A 24022-nucleotide genomic window follows, 5' to 3' on the forward strand; every position below is an offset into this window, starting at 1 on the left:
TTTTTAATAAGGACCCATTAACCATAACTTGCTGTCTAGTAGCACTGTAAACTATCAGGATCATGTCTGAGAATATATTATTTTCTCAGCTAAGGATAAGGAATGGGCTGCTTTTTATACTTAATGACCAGGATCATACTACCAAGTAGCAAATTTAATCATTTGGGTCTCTTCTAAACTCTTTTAGAAAACAAAATATATCCTTGTTCTATTAGCTCTTTGTCCATCTTACACCACTACCACATTGTCTCAATAACTGTAACTTTATAATGTCTCAAAAATAAGAAGTGCTCTTCTAATTCTGTTCTTTTTCAGAGTTGTTTTGGCTATACTAGCTCTTTTGCATTTTCATGTGAATTTTGGATCCAGTTTGTTAATTTTTGCAATAAACCCTGCTGGAATTTTGATTTGGGAAGGACTGACACCTTAATGATATTGATTTGTCCAATCCATGAACATGGTATGTCTCTCCATTTGTTTAGATCTTTACATTTCTCTCAGCAATGGTTTCTCCCAGATAAAAAGATGGGCAGAGGCCACTGTCCCATTTTTGAACCCTCCCAGAACCACAGAGCTGACAGGCTAGAACCATATCTGAGACTCCATCAACCTGGCTAACACTGTTTGCCTTGCCCTGGAGATCCCCTGAGATTCCATCCCACCCATCTTATGGGCCCACACAAACTCTTAACCCTAACTTTTCAATATGAATGGCTGGTCTTGGCTCATGTTTCACAACTTCCTAAATCCTCTCAAACAAGCAGAAGCTGGCCTCAGTGAGCCTCCAGGCTCCAGTCCTGGCACTAGCAGCAGCCAGCCTAGAGTCACACCATGGCTTTGCAAGCCCAGCACAAGTAGCAGCAATCTCATATTGCTTTATAGCTCAGGCAGGGTGGCCCTGGGAAAAACACAGGTAGGAGCTAAACTTGGCCTGCACCACCCAGGAAACCCCAGAGCCTGCACACCCAGTGGATAGCTACAGACCATATCAAAGCACCACCACCTTGTCCCTATCCCTGCATGGCTGATCCTCCATGGAGGACTGAGGTTGGTGGTAAGTGGTCACAGCCAGTCATTGCAGCAGACTGGTTAAATCCCTCCCATTGGTCTGCCAACAGCAACCAAGGCTCAGCTACAAGAAGAGGGTGTACTCAGCCCATATGAAAGATGTACCTTGAGTATTCAACTTGGGTGATAGGGAAGGCTGTGGCACTGGACTCTATGGAATACGTACTATATTAGGCCACAAATGTCCATTAACAAGTCAATAGGGAGTCATAGCAGTTCTATCTAATACATAGAAACAAACCAGGAAGGCTGCCAAAATGAGGAGACAAAGAAACATGGCCCAAATGAAAGAACAGATCAAAACTCCAGAAAAAAAGAGGTAAATGAAATGGAGATAAGCAATCTATCAGATACAGAGTTCAAAACACTGGTTATAGGGATGCTCAATAAACTTAGGACCTCAAAAACAAAAAAGATCCAGTCAGAAACTAAGTATGCACTGATTGAAATAAAAAGCAATTTAAAGGGAAACAACAGTAAAGTGGATGAAGCCGAGAATCAAATCAATGATTAGAACATAAGCAAAATAAATAAATAAATAAATGAATGAACGTATAAATAAATAAATAAATAAATAAATATATAATCTGAACAACAAAAATAAAAAAGAATCCAAAAAATGAGTCTAGTGCAAGCAGTCTCTGGGACAGCTTGAGGCATTCCAATATTTGTATCATAGGAGCCAGAAGGAGAAAGAAAAGAACAAGAAACTGGAAATTTGTTTGAAAAAATAATGAAAGAAAACTTCCCCAATTTGGTGAAGGAAATAAACATGCAAGAACAGGAAGCAGAGAGAGTCCCTGACCAGATGGATGCAAAGAGGCCCACTCCAAGAAATATCATAATTTAACATGCCAAAGGTTAAAGATAAAGAATCTTAAAAGCAGCAAGAGAAAAGCAGATAGTTACCTACAGGGGAGTTCCCATAAGACTGTCAGCTGATTTCTCAAAAGAAACTATGCAGGCTAGAAGAGATTGGCAAGAAATATTCGAAGTCATGACAAGTTGGGACCTACAGCCAAGATTGTTCTACCCAACAAAGCTATCATTTAGAATCAAAGGGCAGATAAAGAGCTTCCCAGACAAGAAAAAAATAAAGGAGTTCATTATCACCAAACCATTATTATGTGAAATGTAAAGAGACTTATTTTAGAAAAATAAGATAAAACTATAAGCAACAGGTGAGCCACCCAGGGCCTTCATGATGGAGAAGTGAGCTGCTCCTGCTGCTCATGGCTGCTGCAGCCTCTTCCTAACGAAACCTTCTCCTGCTGCCCCCTTGGCTAGGGTATGCCCTGGGGTCAATGAGGGGCATCCTGGTCTCTGCCCCCACCCTGGACAACCTGGCTGCTAAGGGAGGCAGTGGCAGGGGAAGTTCTTAGCCCATGATGGGGTCATAGCCCCTGAGCCTGCCCAGGACCCTGCACTTTATCCAGCATGAGTGGGCTTGCTTTGAGTCAGAGAAGGCCCACTGGGAAGCTGAGTGGACAAGTTGTAGGCTCAGTTAGCTTTTCTCCAGGTGGAAAGTAAGGAGTAAGAGAATCTCAAGACAGACCTGGTGCGTGGATCAAGATGTTAGAATATGTGCTGAATTAGGAGTGAGCCAAATATCATAAATTGAAGTTTGAGACAGACCCAAACCAGGGGGAGAAGAAACCAGAACTGTCAGAACAAGTCGCCAATGGCCCTATGGAGACAGTCACCCTGGAGAAGAGCCCGCTGGCATGGAAGTAGGGGTGACAGCTTCTTTGACAGTACCTGGAAGAGGGGGGCTACACAGACACCATCTTGGACATGCAATCCAAGCACATGCGATCCCTACTGAAATGTTTGTTGGAGCTCAGTGGGTCTGTGGAGCCCAGCGAAGGGGGTCCCAGGGCCACATTGGGCCCTGGGGGGGCTCAGTGGTGGGGAGTTGCTGCTGGTGAAACAGATCGAGGAATGCAGCAGGCAAAGATGGGAAAGAGTGCTTGGGTGGGTCAGTGCTGGAACAAATCCCCTTCCTGCAGAACTCTGAAGACGAAGATAGCAAGGATGACAAACTAGACAGTATGCAGCAGAAGAAGTAGTGTGTGAAGCTGCCAGCCAAGGCTCTAGTGCCCAAAATGGAGGATGAAGATGAGGAGGATGACTCAGAGGGTGTCATCAAGGAGTCTGATTTCCTGGGCTTTGGAGAGGATGGAGAGGGTGCTCCAGACCCTCGGCGATGCACTAGAGGGGGCTCCACTATGAGCTGGAAAGCCTGAAGGTCAAACTCTAGGGAATTTTGGCTGACCTCCAGGATATGGATGGATTTCCCCCCAAAGTGACTGGCCTGCCTCCTGGCACACCCCAGCCCAGCCACATGAAGACATTTTCATCATGGACATTATTGGGGGCAGGGAGGTGAGCCTGGGGGACTTGGCAAATCTCACTGTCATCAATGACAATGACCTCAGCTGTGACCTGTCTGACAGCAAAGATGCCTTTAAGAAAATGTGGAACCCCAAATTCACCCTCTGTTCACACTAGGATGGCATCCGCTCCCTGGCTATCCACCACAGCCAGTTGGCTTTGCTCACCACTTCCAAGGATGGCTCCAGCTGTGGAATCTGCAGAAGGCTGTCACAGCCAAGAAGAATGCTGCACTAGACATGGACCCTATCCATGCCTTCCAGGCTCACAGGGGCCCCGTGTTGGCAGTAGCCATGGGCAGGAACAGTGAATACTGCTACAATGTTGGGGCAGAGGCCCACATCCACAGCTGGAAGACTCTAGACCTCAACATGGACTATGATGGTTACAACCCGAATGTGCTGAGCCACATCCTGGAGGGCCATGGGGACACTGTGTGGGGCCTGGCTTTCAGTCTCACCTCCCAGTGCCTAGCTTCCTGCTCAGCCAATGGCACCATCTGAATTTGGAACCCCAGCAGCAGCAGCCCAACCTGCCTCTGTACCTTCCCCACAGTCAGTGATCACAGGATCCCTACCTTAGTGGCCTTTACCAGCACTGAGCCTGCTCACAATGTGGCCTCCTTCCGCTCTGATGCACAATCCTGTATGACCTGGAGACTGGCAATGCCCTCCTCATGCTGGAGTCCCAGGAGAACAGTGGCCCAACCCAGATCAACCAGGTGGTGAGTCATCCAAACCAACTCCTCACTATCACCACCTATGACAACAGAGGCATTCACTTCCTGGACAACTGGACAGGGTAATGTATGCACTCCATGGTTGCCCACATGGACATAGTTACCTGCCTAGCCAATGGTGTATTACTGATGTCAGGAAGCCATGACTGCTCCCTGAGTCTGTGGAGACTGAAGAAAACGTGTGTGCAGGAGATCATAGCCTATTGCAAGAAGCATGAGGAGTCCATCCATGCTGTCGCCTGCCACCCCAGCAAAGCCCTCATCACCAGTGTGGGTGCCGATGCCCTGGCCAAGATCTCTGTATAATGCCCACCTGACCCAGCCCTGGCTGGGAAGCAGGGCTGAGCAGGTGGGACTAAGATGACTCAGCCACAGTCTGGAGGCCTGGTCTCATCCCACTTGTCTCAAGCCTTGTGGTGCTAAAGGACCTTTCCCCAGGTGGCCCTCCCCCATGGCCTGCCCTTCCCTCAGCAACCAGCCTGGGGAGTAGAGCCTCCTTCAGCAATCACCCTCCAAGATGGCCTCTGGGACTTTCATCTTTGCCTTGACCCCAACTCCTGGCATCCTGGCTGCCTTCTGGGGCAGCACAACTGGGGCTGGGTGTCCTTGGGGATCAGGTTTTCCAGGACTCCAGAAGGTACCAGGTTCTTTATTTGAACCCCCATCCCTCCTCTTCATCCTTCCAGACCAGGGTGGGAGCTGTGCTGGGAGGAACCCCAGATGCTTCTGCTGTGGGTCCACCAGTCGGCCACGAGGGCAGCTGGACCCAGGCTGTCCTCAGTGGAAGTGCTGGGCCTGGCCCACCCCAGAAGCTCACCCAGTCCACCACCCTCCCCTCCAGTTCCTTCAGCACAGCTTTGCAGACACTACCCAATGTCTCCAGGGCCAGTCACTGCCTGGGGAGCAGGCAATGCCCTCTGGGGAGGAATCTTCCCTTACCACCCTCACAGGGTCACTCCTCTAAGGGCAGCTGCTTACCCCTCAAGGGGTCACACATGAGAAGAGATGGTCTGCTCTTGCCCCCTCCCTGGGGCATGGAGGGTGGAGTGGGGTCCCTGGTGTCCCCCATCCCCTGTATATCTGTATAAATAAGTGGGATTTTAATGCCCCCTCACCTACATGTCATTATCACTGTGTGATAGTCTGTCAGTCTCTGCTCCTGGCCCTCTGCTCTTTCATTCTATTTATTTCACTCTCTGTTTTTGGGTTCCACCCTGAGCCTTTGGGTCCCCTTCCAGATTCCTGTTTATAAGTTCTATCCCCTCTGTCCTGGCCTTGCATGTGAAATTTGACTCAATAAACCCTTTGGAGAAAAAAACAAAACAAACAAACAAAAAACTATGAACAATAAAATGGTAATAAATACATATCTATCAACAATTGACTCTAAAAAACAAACTAAACAAACAAGAAGAATAGAGACAGAATTATGGACAGAGAGCATTTTGATGATTGCCAGATGGGAGAGGGTATGGGGGAATGAGTGAAGAAGTGAGGGGATTAAGAAGTATCAATAGGTAGTTACAGAATAGCCATTTATATAACATTCTAGAAGATGCAACAAATTAATAGTGACAGAAAGCAGATGGTGGTTGCTTGGGAGACAGGGCCCCTTTGGTGGTAAGGAGTATGAAGGGCATGGAGAAACTTTTGGTAGTGATGATTGTAAACACAATCATGGTGATTCATGAGCATATACATTTACCTCTAAATTAATCAAATTGTGCAATTTAAATGTATGCAGTTTATCTGTCAGTTACCCTCAGTAAAGCTGTTTAAGAAAAACTAGAAAACATCAAGAGTTACCAGATGGCAGTGATAACTTCATGAGATTAAAGAGCTGTAGTTCGATGAGCTTTAGAGATCTTGACTGCAGTGTTCCTCTCTGCACTTGGACAGTTCATCTTTGCTGGGTTCTGACTAAAGCTGCATTTCACTTTCACAGTTGCCTCAGTCTACTGCATCTTCTACAGGATACTGGTTAGTCAGCTCAAGCCACCAGCTTGACTCAGATTCTTGGATGGAGAGGGGGATCCAAAGACAGTCTTACGAAAATAAAACTTCATGAAATCCACAGAGCTATGGTATTCATACCAATCCCGCCAGGATGGATGGCTCTGACTAAGTACTGGCTACACTGGTCTGACAGACTGGATGTAAATGACTGGGAATATTGCCTTAGATAAACACACACACACACACACACACACACAGAGAGAGAGAGAGAGAGAGAGAGAGAGAGAGAAGTGAGAGATATAATGGATTTGCTAACTCCCCTGGAGAGTCCATTGATGGCCTTCAGTGGGTCCATTACCCCAAAATTATATGCAATTTGTGTAAGTATTTGCATTCATGCATTTTTCTGGGGAGAGGGTTCATAACTTTCATCAGACCCCCGAGGAGCTCCCACACTAAAAAGATTAAGAAGCATGAACATGCATAAAGCCAAACCCATCTATCCTTTCTTCTCGCTCCACTCTAGCTCCCAGGAGAAAAACCTATCAGTCACTCATTAGATTCTTCCCCCTGAGATTACATCTATGCAGCCCACATCAAACCATCACCGATTTCATTTCTTCCACTTTGCCTAGGAATACTACTCCAGGCTGCCCCACTACCTTGCTCCCTCCCGCAGTTTCCTGCTGCTTCAGAATTTGGAGCTGTTTCCAAATTCCCCAGATGTGCAACCTGTCCGACACGTTTTCTCTCCCCAGGGACGCAATCCCTACCCCGTCCTAACACTACCCACCAGTGTCATTTGCTTTTGTCTGAGAGTATTGATGGGGTCGTCTCCCATGATATCTTCCGAGATTGCCTGCTTTTCAACATACGCACAGCTTTCCTCCTAGGGCTCCGAGAAGAGCGCTCACGATTTCTCAAAATTGCAGTAAAACTCCAACTCGGATTTCCCACTACAAACTCCGGGTTTTTCCCTTTGCCTCTCGGGAGGAGGACCTTGCATTAAAAGCCTGGCCTCGCAGCTACCTCCCTTGAGGGACCTGGCCATCCAGGGTGGGTGGGGGCGCAGGGACCGGCGCCTCGCCACCACTCTCTCCACGTGTTCCCCGCGAGCTGGTGCAGCGTCCCCTCGCAGGTCAGCGCACACCCCTTTCCTCCCAGACCGACTCGCCGCCGCCTTAGGTTGGGTGCTCAATGCGGTCTACAGGCGGCGCCCGGGCCTCTTCCGCCGCCCTGCCAAGGGCTCACGCCTCTCCTTACCCGGCGTCGCGGGCGGCCGGAGCAGCAGCAGCAGCAGCAGCAGCAGCGTGTGGAGGTCGCTGACCCGGCAGTCCCGGAGCCTCAGGCGGGCCATGGCCTTACCCTGGACCACTACCTCCTCGCACAGGCCAGGACGCCCCGCCACCCCAGGGTGCCGATGACCAATGGTCCAGGAGGAGGTGACAGGCGAAGCGCCCGGGACTAGCCGCCCTGCAAGTCGCATTCGCTTTCACTTTTGCTTTAGCCCCCGGAGGGCTGAGGAGAGGTGAGAAGCATGACACATTTATGACTCAGCATTCCCACCCCCTCCTCTAGAAAAAGCCCCGGCTGATCCCAGTGCCGCCGCCCCAGCCCCAGTCGCCGGAGCGCCGCGGGCCGCCCGGAGCGGAGATCCGGAGCGTCACCTGCGGGGGACTGCATTCCTCCCCACTTCTCTCCTCGCTGCTCCTCACCACAGAAGTCCGTTCGGTCTCGTGTCCCCACTCAGAGGGAGTGGGCAAAGCCTTTGGGAAGCAAGGTCTTTCTAGTAAATGCGGGCCAGTGGGCGTCAACACCTGACTTCCCCTCCTCTTGGCGACCTCCCTCAGCTTGTCTCCGCCTGTCCGCCTGTCCGCCTGTCTGCCTCTCTGCCTGTCGCTCTGACTTCACCTTTCCAAGTTTCCCTGCACTTTTGAACCTTGGGCTGGCGGGCGAGTGGCCCTGCACTCCACCAGTCTGGTTGATCACGGTGGGGGAACGAACCTCACTGATGGATGACAGCCAAGGGGGTGACCGCGGTGCCGCTGACCTGGGCACCTGCCCCGAGAGTGCAGCCCATGCCACCTGCTCACACCTGCCAGAGACAAGTGAGGGGAGATGACCAAGTGGAGCCATGTTTACTGGAAAATATAGTACATCACAATCAGGAAATTGACACTGACGCAAGCCATAGCCATATTCAAATTTAGTCAGTTTTCTATGCATTCACTTTTGTGTATTTAATTCTGTGTATGTGGGAGAGTTCCTATGGCAGGATCACTCCTGCTACTCTTTCATAGCCACAGCCACCTTCCTCTCTCCCCTTGTGCCTAAGCCTTGGCACCCACTTACCTTTAGTCCATCTCTATAATTTTGTCATGTAAAGAAAGTTATATAAATGTAACCATACAGTCTGTAACCTTTAAAGGTGGACACTTTTTTTTTTTCACTCAGTGTAATCCCTTGAAATCCATTCAAGTTGCTGTTTGTATCAGTAGTTCATTCCTTTTTATAAGCAGTACTGATAGTTTCTTTTTTAAATGTTTGAATATCTGCCATCTACACACAAACAACCTGCTGCTTATATATTTGTATTAGTTTCCTAGAGCTACCATAACAATGTACCAAGTGAGGTGGCTTAACCAAAATTAACAGAATTAATAAAATAATTTGGTAAAGAAGCAGGATACAAAATTAATATATAGAAATCTGCCATGTTCCAACAAACTAATAATGAAAAATCAGAAGGAGAAATGAGGAAAACAATCCCATTTATAATTGCATCAAAAAGAATAAAATATCTAGGAATAAACGTAACCAATGAGGTGAAAGACCTCTACTCTGAGAACTATGACACTGAAGAAAAAAATTGAAGAGGACACAAATAAATGGAAGTATATACCATGCTCATGGATAAGAAGGATTAATATTATTAAAATGATCATACCATCCACCCAAAGCAATTTATAGATTCATTGCAATTCCTATCAAAATACTAATGTCATTCTTCTCAAAACTAGAACAAATAATCCTAAAATTTATATGGAACCACAAAATATCCCAAATAGCCAAAGCAATCTTGAAAAAGAAAAACAAAGTTGGAGGTGTCATGCTCCCTGATCTCAAACTGTATTACAAAGCTATAATAATCAAAATAGTGTGGTGCTGGCACAAAAACACATAGATCAATGGAACAGAATAGAGATCCCAGAAATAAACCCTCACTTATATGGTCAACCAATCTATGATAAAGGTCAACTAATCTATACAACGGGAGTAATAACAGTCTCTTCAACAAGTAGTGTTAGGAAAACTGGACATATATGTGCCGAAAAGTGAAACTGGATCACTCTCTTACACCATATACAAAAATAAACTCAAAATGGGTTAACAACTTAAATGTAAGGCCTGAAAACATAAAACTCCTAGAAGAAAACACAGGAAGTAAACTGACATCAGTCTGAGTAATGTTTTTTTTGGATACATCCCCTTGAGCAAGAGAAATAAAAGAAAAAAATAACCAAATAGGACTACATTAAACTAAAAAGCATCTGCACGGTGAATGAAAGGAAACGTTCAACAAAACAAAACAAAAGCAACCTATTGACTGGGAGAATTTATTTGCAAATGATATATCCGATAAGGAGTTGATATCCAAAATATATAAGAAATTCATGCAACTCAATAACAACAAAAAAACACTACAATTGAAAAATGGGCAGAAGATATGAAAATATGTTTCCCCAAAGCAGACATACAGGTGGCCAATAAACATATGAAAAGATGCTCAACATCAGTAATCAGTAGGGAAATGTGAATCAAAACCACAATGAAATACTACCTCACACCAGTCAGAAAGGTTATTATCAAGTCAAAAAAATAAAATGTGTTGGTGAAGATGCCGATAAAAGGGAACCCTTGTGCAAACTGGTACAGCACCAGTCATATTCAATTAGGACCCACCCTAATCCTAATGACTTCATTTTAATTTGATGATCCCTGTAAAGGTCATATTCTGAGGTACTGGGGGTTAGGACTTCAACATATCTTTTTGGGTTGACACTTCTGCCCATAATAATATGGTGTCTTTATTTCTGAAAACAGAGTTTATTTTCTGAGGCCAAGGGAAAATGCATTGGCTGCAGGAAGGCTAGAATCCTGAGAAATAGTGTCCACACTTTCAGGGGTGACTCAGGTGGGAGTTATTTGGGGGTCCAAATCAGAGAGCTCATACAAGGGTGGGGAACTTGGCCAGCAGCCATCACTCAGAGCAGAGCTGAAGTGAAGGACAAAGTTGGGGGGGTCAAGAAACACAATGCCCAATAGCCGGGTCTTCAGCTATAGGCTGTCCTCTGGGGGGGGGGCAGACATACACAGTGGGCCCTCAGAATTGGAGGTTAAGATATCAGGCTGAGCCACCAAGAAGGGTATAGCTGTAGCTCAAGGCTAATGGATTCTTATTCTCCCTCTTCCTCCCTCTCTTTCCCCTCCTCTTCCTCCACCTCCTGTTCTTTCTTCTTGATTCAGAATCTTAAACTTTTAAATTGAGATGTAATTTACATACATAAAATTTACCATTTCAAAGCATATACTTCAGTGCATTTTAGTATATACATGATATTGGGCCATCACCACTGTCAAATTTCAAAATATTTCCATCACTCCAAAAAGAAACCCGTACCTGTTAGGAGTCACTCCCAATTTCCCCTGTCCTTAGTCCTTGGCAACTCTAATCTACTTTCTGTCATTATGGATTTGCTATTCTGAATAGTTCACATAAATGGAATCATACAGTATGTTCTTTGAGGCTGGTTTCTTTCACTCGGCACAATTTTTTCAAGGTTCATCAATGTTATAGCATGTATCAGTACTTTATTTCTTTTTATTACTGGATCATATTCTATTAAATAGATATTCCACATTTTGTTTATTCATTTACCTGTTCGTGGGCATTTGAATTGTTTCTACTTTTTGGCCATTATGAATAATACTCCAATGAATATTCATGTACAAATTTTGTGTGTGTTCTTGGGTGTATACCTAGGAGAGCAATTTCTGGGTCTGCAGAGTAATTCTAAGATCCTTGAAGGCCAGTAAGAAGACTCAGAGAGCCATTTAGGAGCCAGGCACAACTCGCTCTCACACTGGGAGTGTGTTGGTGATGTAGTTATAGTGCTCAACAAATGACAGTGTATTTGGCTTTGGGAGATATTGACTTAGGAACTAAGGCAAGATAAGCCTGCAGGAATCAGCATAAAGGCATCTAGCTGCTGCAGCTAACCTAGGCAGTAAAACCAAGGCCATAAAAATGAGGTAGAGGAAATTAAAGAAAATAAGACTACTCACAAAAGGAGTTTTGCTTAAGAGTAGAAAAAGAAACATCGGCTATAAGAGGAAGAATTGATATGCAAAACTCAAAGTATAAGTACCACATTAACTTATTTTTGTAAATCACATCACATCTGGCTTCAAGCTTCCACTTGCCAAGATCAACAAAAATCTGTTATCGTTCACACTCCACCCCACACCCATGGCAAACAATTCTCTTCCTTTCCCTTAGGATTTGCCAGGACCCAGGAAAAATAGGGAGAGACCTGTGACCTGTGTCTTTTTTGTTACTTCCAAATGATCATTGTCCAGACCCACCCTCCAAGCTCTGGTCTCTGTAATCCCACCTGACTTCCTTTTAAATGGCCCATCCCCATTCTCTTCAAAACATTTTTTGCATATCCCTTTCTCCTCACAGAGAATTTAGGCTCTTTATCTCAGTTAGCCTAGGTCTTCCTCCAGAAAAGGTCTATTTGGGTCAGCCTCCTCGGTGTCCTGAGCTCAAATAAACAAATGCCAAACAAATAAACAATGTGTAAATTGCATCCCTGGGGTGGGAGAGCCCCAAATTCTAGAACATAAAATCTTGCCTGCTCTTGGAGAAATCACCCTTTTCTTCCCTGTGATGAATCTTTGGTAGCAAAAATCTCCAAGAGACCAATTCATTTTTTGATAGCTCAATTTTATTAATTTGGAGCCTCATAACCAGACCTTAATCAACTTTGTAGTTGAAAATTTAAACTATGAAATAAATTTTGATTTTTAAATATTTAAGTATATCAATGTAGCATGAGTTTAGCAACTTTTTAAGTTTTATTATTTTTTAACTCAAAAGTTGTTTTGGAATTTCACTTTTTAATTATCATTGAAACCATATTCTATCTTGTCGTGGATATATGGAGATAATAGGACCTAAACCATAGGGTAGTTGTGAGGAGTAAATGGGTTAATAAAAGCATTTTGAACAGTGTCTGACGTATAATAAATGCTCAATAAGAAATAAATAATGCACAATGTATAATATTTAATATGTTGTCCTTTGTAAACTACTTAACACGATTGTAGAGAAAATTGTCAGCTAAAAATGTTAAATACAAGTTAGGGGTTGAATAAGTATTCAGAGAAATGTTATCTATGATACTGAGCCAAACCATCTGTCAAGGCAGATGCCAGAGCACCAAGGAGTTGGATGAGAGGCCCCATGGACAGATGGTGAGGATAGTAACTCCACCCTGGGTGGAACTTCCAACAGCTGGGACCCAAGTTCTCACTTCGGTGTGACTTCCTACAGCCAGGCTACACCAAACTAAAACTTGTAAACTACTCCACAATGAAGCAGTTTCATGTTCCACTCCCAATTATACCAGGAGCATCTACTGACCCTCATCTACCTAAGAGCTCAACATAATGTGTGGTGTCACCCCCTGGGGCTCTCTCTTCATGTTAATGAAATACATCTGCCCTTTCTCTTCTGCCCCACCTCCTTCTCTACCTTCATTACTCCATCTCCTGGTGAGAACTTGAAAGAAGAGGAAAACCTTTGAAGAAACTTCTGCTTCCACCTCTGTTTATTTGTTTGTTTTATTCCTAAACTCAGATAAAACCAAGAAATTGATGGAATAGCAGGGTTTTAAAAATATAAACCCAAGATTTATTTGGGAGTTCCAAACTCAAATGTCTACAGGGCTGGTGAGCACAAGGCAAGAGGAAGAGAGTGATGTGTGTCCAGTGACACTACATTTTTAATATTTGAAGAGACTTTGAAAATATAGGAACCATATGTGAAATCTCCCCATTTACAACTAGTGATTATTGTTTTGGAATGAAAGTCAAAACACCAAGCAAGCCAGACAAAGCCCACCTGTAGGTTTTACAAATCTAATTTATAGTAGTCTTTTTATTCAAACAGCTATTAAGTGTTTCTATTCCTCTACCTTGCTAGAAATCAGAAATATTAACTTACTAGAATAAATTTGGGTCATGAATTTTAAAATTTTAGATCCATGATCAACTAAAATAGGTGGCCCATGACCTCTTAAAACATTTTGCACAAAGTTTATTGGAGTGTGCACTTTTCTGCAGAAAAGACCCATAGAGTTCATCAGCTTTTTCAAAAGGGTCCTTGACCTAAAATATTAAGAGTAAAATGTCTACAATATGTAGTATTTTATACACATTGCATTTTTAAATGTAAGAACTTATAGATTTTTTAAAATTTAATTTTCTCTATTACAGTTGATATTCAATATTTTATATTAGTTTCAGATACACAGCATAGTGGTTAGATAAGTTTATATTTTATAAAGTGATCTCCCCAATAATTCAAGTACCCACCTGGCCCCATATATAGTTATTACAATATTATTAACTATATTCCCTATGTTGTACTTCATATCCCTGTGACTATTTTGTAATTACCAATTTGTACTTTTTAATCCCCTCACCTTTTTTACTCAGCTCCCCCAAACCCATCTTCTCTGACAACCGTCAGTTTGTTCTCTGCACCTATGACTCTATTTCTGTTTTGTTTATTTATTTATGTTGTTCTTAGATTCCACATATAAGTGAAATCAGATGGTATCTGTCTTTCTTTGCCCAACTGATTTCACTTAGCATAGTACACTTTAGGTCTATCCACACTATCACAAATGGTAAGATTTTTATCCATTTTTTATGGCTGAGTAATATTCCATTGTGTATATGTACCACAACTTTTTGTCCACTCATCTATTGATGGGCACTAGTTTCCTCTCATATCTTACGTATTGTAAATAACACTGCAATGAACATAGGGGTGCATATGTTCTTTCCAATTAGTGTTTTGGGTTCCTTCAGATATATTTCCAGAAGTAGAATAACTGAGTCATAAGGCAGTTCCATTTTAATTTTTTGAGTAACCTCTATACTGTTTTCTATAGTGGCTACACTAATTTGCATTCCCACCAAGAGTGTACAAGGATTCCCTCTTCTCCATATCCTTGCCAGCACTTGCCATTTGTTGAATGATTGATGATAGGCATTCTGGCAGGTGTGAAGTGGTATCTCATTGTGATTTTAATTTGCATTTTTCTAGTGATTAGTAATGTAGAGTATCTTTTTATGTCTATATGGCCATATTGGCAATATGTCTATTTGAATAAGAGTTTATTCAGGTCCTCTGTCCATTTTTTAATTGGATTGTTTGTTCTGAGGGTGTTGATTTGTATGAGTTTTTTATAAATTTTTAATATTAACCATTTATTGGGTATATTATTGGCAAATATCTCTTCTGATTCAGTAGGTTGTTTTTTCATTTTGTTGATGGTTTGCTGTGCAAAAACATTTTGGTTGGTGTAGTCCCATTAGTTTATTTTTCTTTTGTTTCCTTTGCTCAAAGTGACATAAAAAAAAAAAAAAAAAAAAAAAAACTCTGCTAAGAGAAATGTATGAGAGTCTACTGCCCATGTTTTCTTCTAGAAGTTTTATGGTATCGAGTTTTACATTTAAGTCTTCAATCTATTTTGAGCTTATTCTTGTATATGATGTAAGAAGTTGGTCATTTCATTTTTTCTGCATTTTTTGCCTGATTTTTTCAATACCATTTATTGAATAGACTGTCCTTACCCGATTGTATGTTCTTGTCTCCTTTGTCATATATTAACTGACCATATAGGCATGGGTTTATTTCTGGGCTCTCTATTTTGTTCCATTGATCCATGTGTTTGTTTTGTGCCTGTGCCATGCTGTTTTGATTGTAGTTTGGCATCAGGTAGCATGATACCTGCAACTTTGTTCTTTCTCAAGATAAATAAGCATAATTGGTAGGCATAAAATAGACAGGGGGGGTGTTAATAATAGTATAGGAAAGGGTGAAGCCTAAGAACTTATATGCCCAACCTATGGACATGAACTAAGCAGGAATGATTGCTGGAGGGAAGGGGAATACCAGGTAGAGGGGAGCAAAGGGAAAAATTTGGGACAAATGTAACAGCATAATTAATAAAATATACTTTAAAAATGAAAAGATGAACAAAATTGATTTTTAAAAAATCTTTAACCAGACTCATCAAGAAAGAAAAAAAGGGACCTAAATAAATAAAATCAGATAGAGGAGAAGTGACAACTGACACCACAGAAATACAAAGGATTATAAGAAAATACTATGAAAAATTATATGCCAACAAATTGGACAACTTGGAAGAAATGCACCAATTCCTAGAAACATGCAATATTCCAAGACTGAATCAAGAAGAAATGAAAAATCTGAACAGACCAATTATGATCAATGAAATTGAAGCAGTAATTGAAAACTCCCCACAAACAAGTCATAAACCAGATGGCTTCACAGGTGAACTTTACCAAACAGTAGTAGAAGAATGAGCACTTATCCCTCTCAAACTATTGCAAAAAAGTCAAGAGAAGGGAAGGCTCCCAAGCTCACTTTATGAGACCAGCATTATCCTCATTCCAATACTTAACAAAGACATTACCAAAAACAGAAAATTATAGGCCAATATTCCTGATGAACATAAATGCAGAAATCCTCAATAACATATTAGCAAACTGAATTCAGCTATATATTAAAAAGATCATACATGATGATCAAGTGGGATTTATTCCTGTAGTGCAATGTTGGTTCAATATCTGCAAATCTATTAAAATGATATGCTATGGAAAATAAAAGATAAAAACACATGATTCTATCAGTAGATGCAGAACGAGCTTTTGACAAGACCTAGCACCTATTTATGATAAAAACTCTTTGCAAAGTGGGAAGAGAGGGACTATACCTCAACATAATTAAGGCCATTTATGGCATAACCACAGCTAACCACATATTCAACAGGTAAAAGCTGAAACTATTTTCCTTAAGATCAGGAACGGGACAGGGATATCTGCTTTCATGACTCATATTCAACATAGTATTGGAAGTTCTACCCACAGCAATCAGACAAGAAGAAATAAAAGGCATCCGAATTGGAAAGGGAGAAGAAAAACTGTCATTATTTGCAGATGACATGATACTATACATAGAGAACATTAACAATTTCACCAAAAAACTTCTAGAACTAATAAACAAATTCAATAAAGTAGAAGAATATAAAATATTTAGAAATTGGTTGCATTTTATACACCAATAATGACATCAAAAAAAGAAACCAAGAAAACAATCCCATTTATAATTACATCGGTAAGATAAAATAAAATGCCTAGGAATAAATTTAACCAAGGAAGTAAAAGACCTGTACTCAGAAAATTATAAGGCATTGAAAAAATAAATTAAAGGAGATACAAATAAATGGAGACATAGTCGGTATTCACAAGTAGAAAGAATTAACATTGTTACAATGTCCATACTACCCAAAGCAACATATAGATTCAATGCAGTCCTTATCAGGATACCAATGGTGTATTTCACAGAACTAGAACAACTACTCCAAAATTTTATATGTAACCACACAAGACCCTGAGTAGCCACAGAAATCTTGAGAAAGCACAAAGTTGAAGGTATCATGCTACCTGATGCCAAACTACAATCAAAACAGCATGGCACAGGCACAAAACAAACACATGGATCAATGGAACAGAATAGAGAGCCCAGAAATAAACCCATGCCTATATGGTCAGTTAATATATGACAAAGGAGACAAGAACATACAATGGGGTAAAGACAGTCTATTCAATAAATGGTATTGAAAAAATCAGGCAAAAAATGCAGAGAAAATGAAATGACCAACTTCTTACATCATATACAAGAATAAGCTCAAAATAGATTGAAGACTTAAATGTAAAGCTCAATACCATAAAACTTCTAGAAGAAAACATGGGCAGTAGACTCTCATACATTTCTCTTAGCAGAGTTTTTTTTTTTTTTTATGTCACTTTGAGCAAAGGAAACAAAAGAAAAATAAACAAATGGGACTGTAGTACTATCAATATCTCCCTTTATGTTAATCAATATTTGCTTTATATAGTTAGGTGCTTCTTTGTTGGCTGCATAAAGATTTATAGGGGTTTAAAGGATTGTTTGAATATATGTATATTATTGTACACTTTAAATTTACACAATGTTATTTATCAATTAAATCTCAATAAAGGTAGAAAAATAAAAAATAAGAAAAGGTTTGTTGGTGTGGCTCCTTTATCATTTGTGATGTCCTTCATCATTCTTGCTGGCTAAAGTGCAGACATAACAACTGGAGCTCCAGAAGTCATATTAGACCATGAGACTCTTGAAAATGCAAATCACAAGCCATTTATAGAGTAGAAAGAAGATGGAAAGAGCCTGGTCCCTGACACCAGGAGGACCACACGAGTTTGGACTCTGTACCTTTGGACTTTTTGAACTTGAAAGAGAAATAAAAATCTCTTGTTTGTCATTGTTACTTTTTGTTTTTATCTTATGAACAACTAAACTTTCCCCTAACAACAACCCTTAAAAGAGAAACTAAATGTCAGATAGGCTTGGATTTTTTCCCTGATATAGATTTTCTTTTTATCTGCCATGGTATTTTCATTTCTCTGATGGAAAGAAAAATGTAGAACCATGGTGTGAGGCATGAAGAATTCTTCAACAGGCTTATTAGCACAATGGACACAGCACAGGAAAGAATCAGTGAATTTGAAAATAGGTCAACGCTGAAACATAAGAAGTAAAAAGGCAGAACAAAACAATAGCAGCATTCAAAACTGTGGAATGGTATGAAATGGTCTAAACACACATCTGAGTCCTATAAGAATAAGAGAGAGAGGAAGAAAGAAGATAATAGCTGAGATATTCCCAAAATGAACGAAAAACAACAAATGTGAGATCCAGGAAGCTCAGAGAACTTCAAGCAAAATAAGTACAAATAAAAATACAAGTAGTGACTTCTCGTCAAGATGGAGGCCTAGATTGACACGCTTCATCTACCTCACAACGAAGAAGGAACACAACTGCCATAAAACCATAAATAACCAGAAGTTCGAGAAAATAAATGGAAGTCCAATGTATGAAGTTATAAACAAGAGGTGCTCATCCAGACGGGCAGGAGGGGCAAAGCCGGGGTGGAGAGGTCAAGCTATGTTGACGGCGGCGGCAGCAGCGGTGATGATGGCAGGACAGAGGTAAGCACAGACACCCGTATTTGAGGGGAGGCAAGAAACACCTGGGGGGCACTCCTGGCTGCAGACCAGACCCATCAGCTTGCGATTCCAACACTGGGGAAGGCAAACCCCCCATTGCCTTGGACTGTGAGGCCCGGAGGGGGTGGGGATGGAGAAGGAGGTCTCAATGGAGAGTAAACAGCAGGAATTCATCTTGGACCCCCACCCCCACAGAAAACGTCACAGCGTGGTGAGAAGGGTTGCCCGATTGTGATGAGTGCATGGGGCTCGCCCCCTATAGCGTAGGAGGTGTAACAGCCCTGCCCAGGAAGCAAAGGTAAACACAAAACTGTCAGGATGGCACAGATCATGATAGAGATCCCAGTGATGCAGCTGACCAGCCAGCAAATATCTAATGTAATGAAGCAGAAGATAAGAAATCTTTCTGAAACACAGTTCAGAGCTTTGGTTATAAAAATGCTTACAGACATAACAGCAGATTATAAACAAGACAGGGAAGGAATGAAGGCTAGTCATGCTAAAATGAATGAAAACACATACAAAACTAGTGGTGAGGGAAAGAAAACCAGGGATCAAATCAACAAATCGGAACATAGGGAAGGAACAGTCAACCAGTGCAGAAAGAGGAAACGAAAAGTGAGGAAAATGGGGAGAGGCTCAGAAACCTATGGGACTGCTCTAAGTGGGCCAACATCTGAACCATAGGGTTGCCAGAAGGTGAAGAAGAAGAACTAGAAATGGAAAAATTATGTGAAAAAATAATGAAGCAGAATTTCCCTAACTTGGGGAAGGAAATAGACTTACAGGTCCTGGAAGCACAGAGAATTCCAAAAACACTGGACCCAGGAGAACCACACCAAGACACATTATAATCAAAATGTCAAAAATTAAGGATAAAGAGAGAATGTTAAAAGCAGCAAGAGATAGGAAGAGAATTATGTACAATGGGGTCCCAATAAGACTATTAGCTGATTTCTCAAAAGAAACTTCAGGCAAGAAGGGACTGGCAAGAAATATTCAAAGTAATGAAAACCAAAAACCTAGAATCACAATTACTCTATCCAACAAAGCTGTCATCCAGAATAGAAGGGCAGAGAAAGTGCTTCCAGGACAAAGTAAAACTGAAGGAGTTCATCAGATCCAAACCACTGTTATATAAAATGTTAAAGAGACTTGTTTAGGAGAAAGAGGATCAAAACTATGAACATTAAAATGAAAACTGTATCACAACAATCAACAACAGAAGCTAATAAACTGAAACAAAAGTAAACTAAGTAGGCAATGAGAATCAGAAAAGAATTATAGGTATGGGGAACATTTTGGGGGAGGGGACAGATGGGAGGGGGAAGGGGGAAAGGGAGGGAGATGATGCAGGAAATAGGAAGCATAGTAGGAGGGAGTGGAGTAGATAGGAAGATGTTGAGAAGAACTATATGCACAACCAGTGGACATGGACTAAGGGACAACTGGAGGGAAGGGGGTCACTGGGTGGAGGGGAACAGAGGGAAAAGAAATTGGGACAACTGTAACAGTATAATCAATACAGCATATTAAAAAAAGCCTTCAAACAACAACAACAACAAAAACACAAGTAGTCAAACTGCTGAAAATCAGTTATAAGTGAAAAAAATCTTGAAGATGGCAAGAAAATAACGAAATAGTCTATAAAGAAGACATTATATTCAGCAGACTTGACAGCAGGCACTGTGCAAGCCACAAGATAATGGAGTGACATATTTAAAATACACATGGTTTCCGCTTATGATAGTGTGACTTGCAATTTTTCAACTTTACAATGATACAAAGTGATATGCATGATAAGTTACATGAGATGGACAATACTTTATTATAACTAAGCTTTGTGTTAGATAAACTAGGCTTTGCAGGATGATGCTTAACCAACTGAGCCACACCAGTCAGGGCTGTCAGATTGGATTTAAAGAGCAAAACTCAACTGTATTATCACTATAAGAAACCCATTTTAAATATAAAGACACAAATGGGTTAAAACAATGGGAAAAGACACATCATGCTAATACTCTCAAGAACCCTGGAGCTATATTAATATCAGACTTTGAATTCAAATAATTTGAATAAAAAATAAGACTATTACCAGGGATAAAAAAGGACATCATATACTAAGGATAAATTAATGAAGAAGACACTACAATTTAAATGTTAAAGTACTTTATAACAGAGCTTCAAAACACATTAAACAACTGAGAAGACTGAAAGGAGAAAGAAACAAATATTTGGAAAGCCAATAAAACATTTCTAAATAATTCATGGGTCAAGTTGGAAATCACAAAATAAGATAGAAATGATATGATGATATATTTCAAAAATTGTGAGCAACAGCTAATGCAAGCTTAGAGGCAGATTTATTATATTGAATGCCTATATTAAAGAGAGAGATTTCAAATCAACAATCTCAACTTCCACCTAAAGGAAGTATAAAATAAGAGCAAATAAAACTAAAAGTAAGAAGAATGAAGAAATAATAACTATATTAGCACATCACTGAAAATGAAACAGAAAATCAATGGAGAAAATCAAGGGCACTAATACGTAGTTTTTTGAAACCAGTGATAAAATTGACAAACTGATAGCCAGACTCAATTTTTAAGAAGTGACAAGAGACACAAATGACAAATAATATGAATTAAAGAATACATGTCACTATAGATGCTACAGACAGTAAAAGGATAATATTTATGAGTAGTAATTTGATGACATAGATGAAATGAACAAATTCAATGAAAGACAGAAACTCAACCCAAGAAGGAATAGATAATCTGAATATAGTTTGGGGAAGGTAGTTAAACACATCCCCCAAAGAAAACTCCAGGCACTGATGGCTTCAATAACAAATTTTTATAAAAAGTTTGAAGTATTGCTCTTGTCCCCCAAGTCCTTCACTCATCTGGAGTTAATTTGTTTGCATAGTATGAAGTAAAGATTAATTTCATTTTTTCCCATAGGGAACACCCACTTTTTCTAGCTTTGCTTATCAAACAGTCCCCCTTCCATGCTCCACCATTCTCATGTGCCCTATATGCATGGGTCTGCAAGTTAACTCTCCCATGAATGAACTATGCCAGGTGAAGTGTGCCCCCATGGGATTCCTGTCAGTGGAGATCAGGAAGGGCATCATCTCTGGGGAAATATATTGGGTGACTCAGATGGACACTAACTTTTTATTTCAGTCATCCAAAACAACAAAAAGCTAAAGTGTATACATTTGTCAATACATACATACATACATACATACATACATACATACATACTGGGTGTGAAATGATGAAGAAAACTTGATGACTGATAGATGCCTATGAAATCTAGAAATTGCTTGCCATTCTGAAAAGCTTTTCTTCCTCACCATATTTAATGAGAGGTCTAGGGATCCATGCAAAGAGGAGTGATCTTGACTTCCTTATGATGAAACCATGGAGAACAAGATTTTATCCTTCATTTCAAACCTGAGAAAGTTGAGGGAACAAGGCTCAGATTCTTGCCATAGATAAAGAAATGGACACTCAGCCAGGCATGTTCTTTCTTAATTAATACTCTGTTGAGAATTCCCCAAATCATTCTATGAAATCAGAGAGATTGTTTTCAGAAACACCTGGAAGAGTACATTTCTCTTTTCATTCAGTTAAGATCCAGATTAATTGTAGAAAACTTGATCCAAATAGCAAGGATAGAAATTAAAATAATCACTGGGTCCCTGAAGAAATATTTATATTATTGTACTGGATTCAGAATTATGGTTCTCCTAGGGGTCTTCTCCCAGGGAGTGCTCCAAGGGAGGTGCTGGGTGACAGTGCTATGCCATAATGCCACAGTGCTCTGTGATGACTGTCAGCCTATAGGTTTTCAAGCCAGAGTTCAAGGTACTTGAGTTTGAGTTTTTCTACACACTAGCTATGACTTAGCCTCCTGCCTCCATTTTCTCACCTGTAAGTTGGGAACAGAAGTGAGGTTGTTGTAGGTTGCAGCCCCCTCCAGAATGTCTATGAAGCCTGTTTGAACCAAGATAAAGCTGGGTCAGTAGGGAAGAGCTATCAGGGGTGGTGCTGGGACCTAGAGAGATTAGAGCAATTTAATGACCATTGCAGCTGCAGCTGAGAATTCTAGCTGGATGATCATGTCAGGGTCTGGAGATACAGGGGATGATGGCCTTCTAGCACCTTGGCTGTTTTCCATGGGCATGAAGTTGCATGAACCATCACCACCACCCCTGCCCTCCACACATTACTTGGAAACCATTTTAGGGCAAAAAACAAAAAAAACAAAACAAACAAACAAACAAAAAAAAAACAGAAAAAGAGGATATTTGAGACATTGTGCGTTTCTATTAAAGAGAGACTGAACATTACCTACAGAGATTGTTTAAATTGGATGGGACATTTTGTTAATTCTCCTGTCAACTAGTAGGTGGGGTCAGCCAGATTCATTATAGACTTATTATAGATGATCAAAGTTATAATTTGTGTGCATCACTGAATGGTAGTGTATCAGTCAGAGTCAGGCAGATTAGGCTTCAGTGACAAACAGCCCCCAAATATTAGTGGCTTAAAAAAACACAAGTTTTATTCAAGTTACATTTTATCATAGTTTGGCCAAGATTCTGAATAGGTTGCCTTCATATTGAGACCCAGACTAACCAAGAAACTTCTGTCTGGAAAATTGCCATGGTGAAGCATGTGCTGTCTCTTAAAGCTGAGCCCAGAGGTGACACCCATGCTTCTCATGTTTATTAGTCAAAGCAAGTTAAATAGCCATACCTGAGTTTAAGAGGGTGGACAACAGAATTCTCCTGTACAATGAGGCACTGAACATTTGGGAACAACTGTACCTATTAGAGGTATAATGTGACCTGCTATACTTGCAGCTTATTTATTCACTAATATCATTGTCTTGTAGGATTCCTTTGAGCTGCAGCAGATAGTTTGTTAATTTGTAATGACTGATAAAACTCTAAGGAGAGGAACTATTGAAAAGGAAAGGAAAAAACTGTGAATCCCAAAGGTGTACTTTGGGAAGCAAAGATGCCATCTGATTTTTTTTCAGGCAAAGCAAGTAGTTAGTTACCCTTGCAGGGCCCAGGGTGGCAACAGCTTTTTAGAGTCATGACATTTAATTTCTGATTCTATATCTCTCATTTGCCTGGTGCCTTCAATTGAATCTTACGCACTCTATGTTTCCCTTCTGTCTGCTTCATTAATTTCTCAGGCCAATTATTAACTCAGGCAGAGTTTAGCTCAAAATTCTACCTCAGGTTTCCATTCCTTCTTCCACCGTTACTACTGTCATGGCACAAGCAGTCTGGGATTCTGAGAGGAAGAGAATGGTGGTGGTTACACCTGGCCACACATTGTGCAGGTGTGTGTGGGGGTGGGGGGTGGGTATTCTCTCTTCCGTTTCTGCCACAGATGTCTCCATTGCTGA

At 41.1% G+C, this 24022-nt stretch overlaps 1 protein-coding gene and 1 pseudogene across 5 annotated transcripts in view; one reads left to right on the forward strand and one right to left on the reverse strand.

Moving 5' to 3' along the window:
* The window catches only part of IL15RA (interleukin 15 receptor subunit alpha), a 44050-nt gene extending 36351 nt beyond the window's left edge, over nt 1-7699 (reverse strand). For all 5 annotated transcript variants that reach the window (XM_090266466.1, XM_090266467.1, XM_090266468.1 and 2 more), the window contains exon 1: nt 7421-7699. In XM_090266466.1, the coding sequence (XP_090122592.1) occupies nt 7421-7643 (223 nt within the window). In that variant the 5' untranslated portion in view covers nt 7644-7699. The remainder of the gene's footprint in view (nt 1-7420) is intronic.
* Nucleotides 452-4507, forward strand: LOC150019525 (striatin-4 pseudogene; annotated as a pseudogene).
* Nucleotides 7700-24022: the final 16323 nt, after the last annotated feature.

The sequence above is a fragment of the Furipterus horrens genome, unplaced genomic scaffold, assembly GCF_987537825.1.
Source record: "Furipterus horrens unplaced genomic scaffold, mFurHor1.1.pri manual_scaffold_2, whole genome shotgun sequence".
NCBI classification, from domain to species: Eukaryota; Metazoa; Chordata; class Mammalia; order Chiroptera; family Furipteridae; genus Furipterus; species Furipterus horrens.